Source organism: Cyprinodon variegatus, unplaced genomic scaffold (genome assembly GCF_000732505.1).
Source record: "Cyprinodon variegatus isolate N-32 unplaced genomic scaffold, C_variegatus-1.0 Scaffold756, whole genome shotgun sequence".
Taxonomy (NCBI): Eukaryota; Metazoa; Chordata; class Actinopteri; order Cyprinodontiformes; family Cyprinodontidae; genus Cyprinodon; species Cyprinodon variegatus.
Genome location: NW_015151209.1, coordinates 15,907 through 17,026, shown reverse-complemented (window position 1 = coordinate 17,026; position 1,120 = coordinate 15,907). Strand labels below are relative to the sequence as shown.

The 1,120-nt window shown below is 41.1% G+C and overlaps 1 protein-coding gene across 1 annotated transcript in view; it reads left to right on the top strand.

Annotated features, from left to right (window-relative positions):
• LOC107098205 (leucine-rich repeat and WD repeat-containing protein 1-like) overlaps positions 1-1,120 on the top strand; it is a gene marked incomplete at its 3' end in the record, with an annotated part of 19,838 nt that overhangs the window by 5,889 nt on the left and 12,829 nt on the right. The window contains exon 3 of the mRNA XM_015395728.1: positions 315-549. Within this exon, the coding sequence (XP_015251214.1) occupies positions 315-549 (235 nt within the window). The remainder of the gene's footprint in view (positions 1-314; positions 550-1,120) is intronic.

The window sequence follows — 1,120 nt, the reverse complement described above, 5'->3', positions numbered from 1 at the left end:
CTAAACCTAACCTAAACTCAATTCACACCTTAGTCCTAAACCTAACCCCCACCCCAAGAAGAGAAACTTTCCTTGTGGGGACCAGTTGTTGGTCCCCATAAGTACCTATGAGTCCTTTCTCTCAAATAAAAGACTGGATAAAAACTGCTAAAATGCAAAAGGACCAAGAGGTGGAATAGAGAAAAAAACAACAACCTGAGTGTTCATATTATTTAGTTACATCACACTGGTTTATTATCACAGTTTCAGTAAATGTTTGAGGAAAGTATCCATTAAAATAGATATAGATTGTTGAGTCTAAATGTTCTTCTCAGTCTATCTAAGATGGGGCTGAAGCTTGAGGACCTTCCCGTGAAACTGCTTTCCCGTCTGAAGTCCCTGGAGCGCTGGGATCTGTCTGGAAACAGACTGCAGGAGTTCCCAAAGTGTTTGGAGCTGCCTGCGCTGCGGTGCCTGGACCTGAGCGACAATCAGATGGAAGACGTCACCACCCTGGGGTCCCTGAGGGGTCTGGAGGAGCTCAAGATGGAAGACAACCTTTATATCACTGTGAGGACCAGGCTTTTATTGCAGAGGACTGTCAACTTAATGGATCCTGTTTGGTTCTTTAATGGAACTCACAGTAAAAAGTGATAAAATATTCAAATATTCATTAGTTACTGCTTTGGGGTGCAAGTTGGAGGAAATCCAAAAAAAAAACAATCCTCTGACTTTGTTTCCAAGCTTCCCATCCAGGAAGCTTTTTCAATTCAAAATGTCAGAAATAGCGTTGAGTTCGAAGTTTTATACAGTAGCCCAACAAAGCCTTGTTTCAGTTTAGTTAACATCCACCACATTTTGGGAAATTCTTGCCTATTTTGCATACCCAAATGGAAAAGCAAATAACTTAGGAACTCTTAGCGGAAATTAAAGGCACACTATGCAACATTTTTCAGTTAATTAATGAGTTCCATAACATTTTGGATGATTAAATGAGTCATTTCAGGTCGAACAAAGGTTTTCTCGGCCGCCCTGGTGGTCTGTAGGGGACCTGGTTTATTTCCAGAAATGCATATGATTTACTAGAAAGCTCAGCCAGTGATATAAAACTAGCTACTAACCACCAGAGTTGCCTTCCATG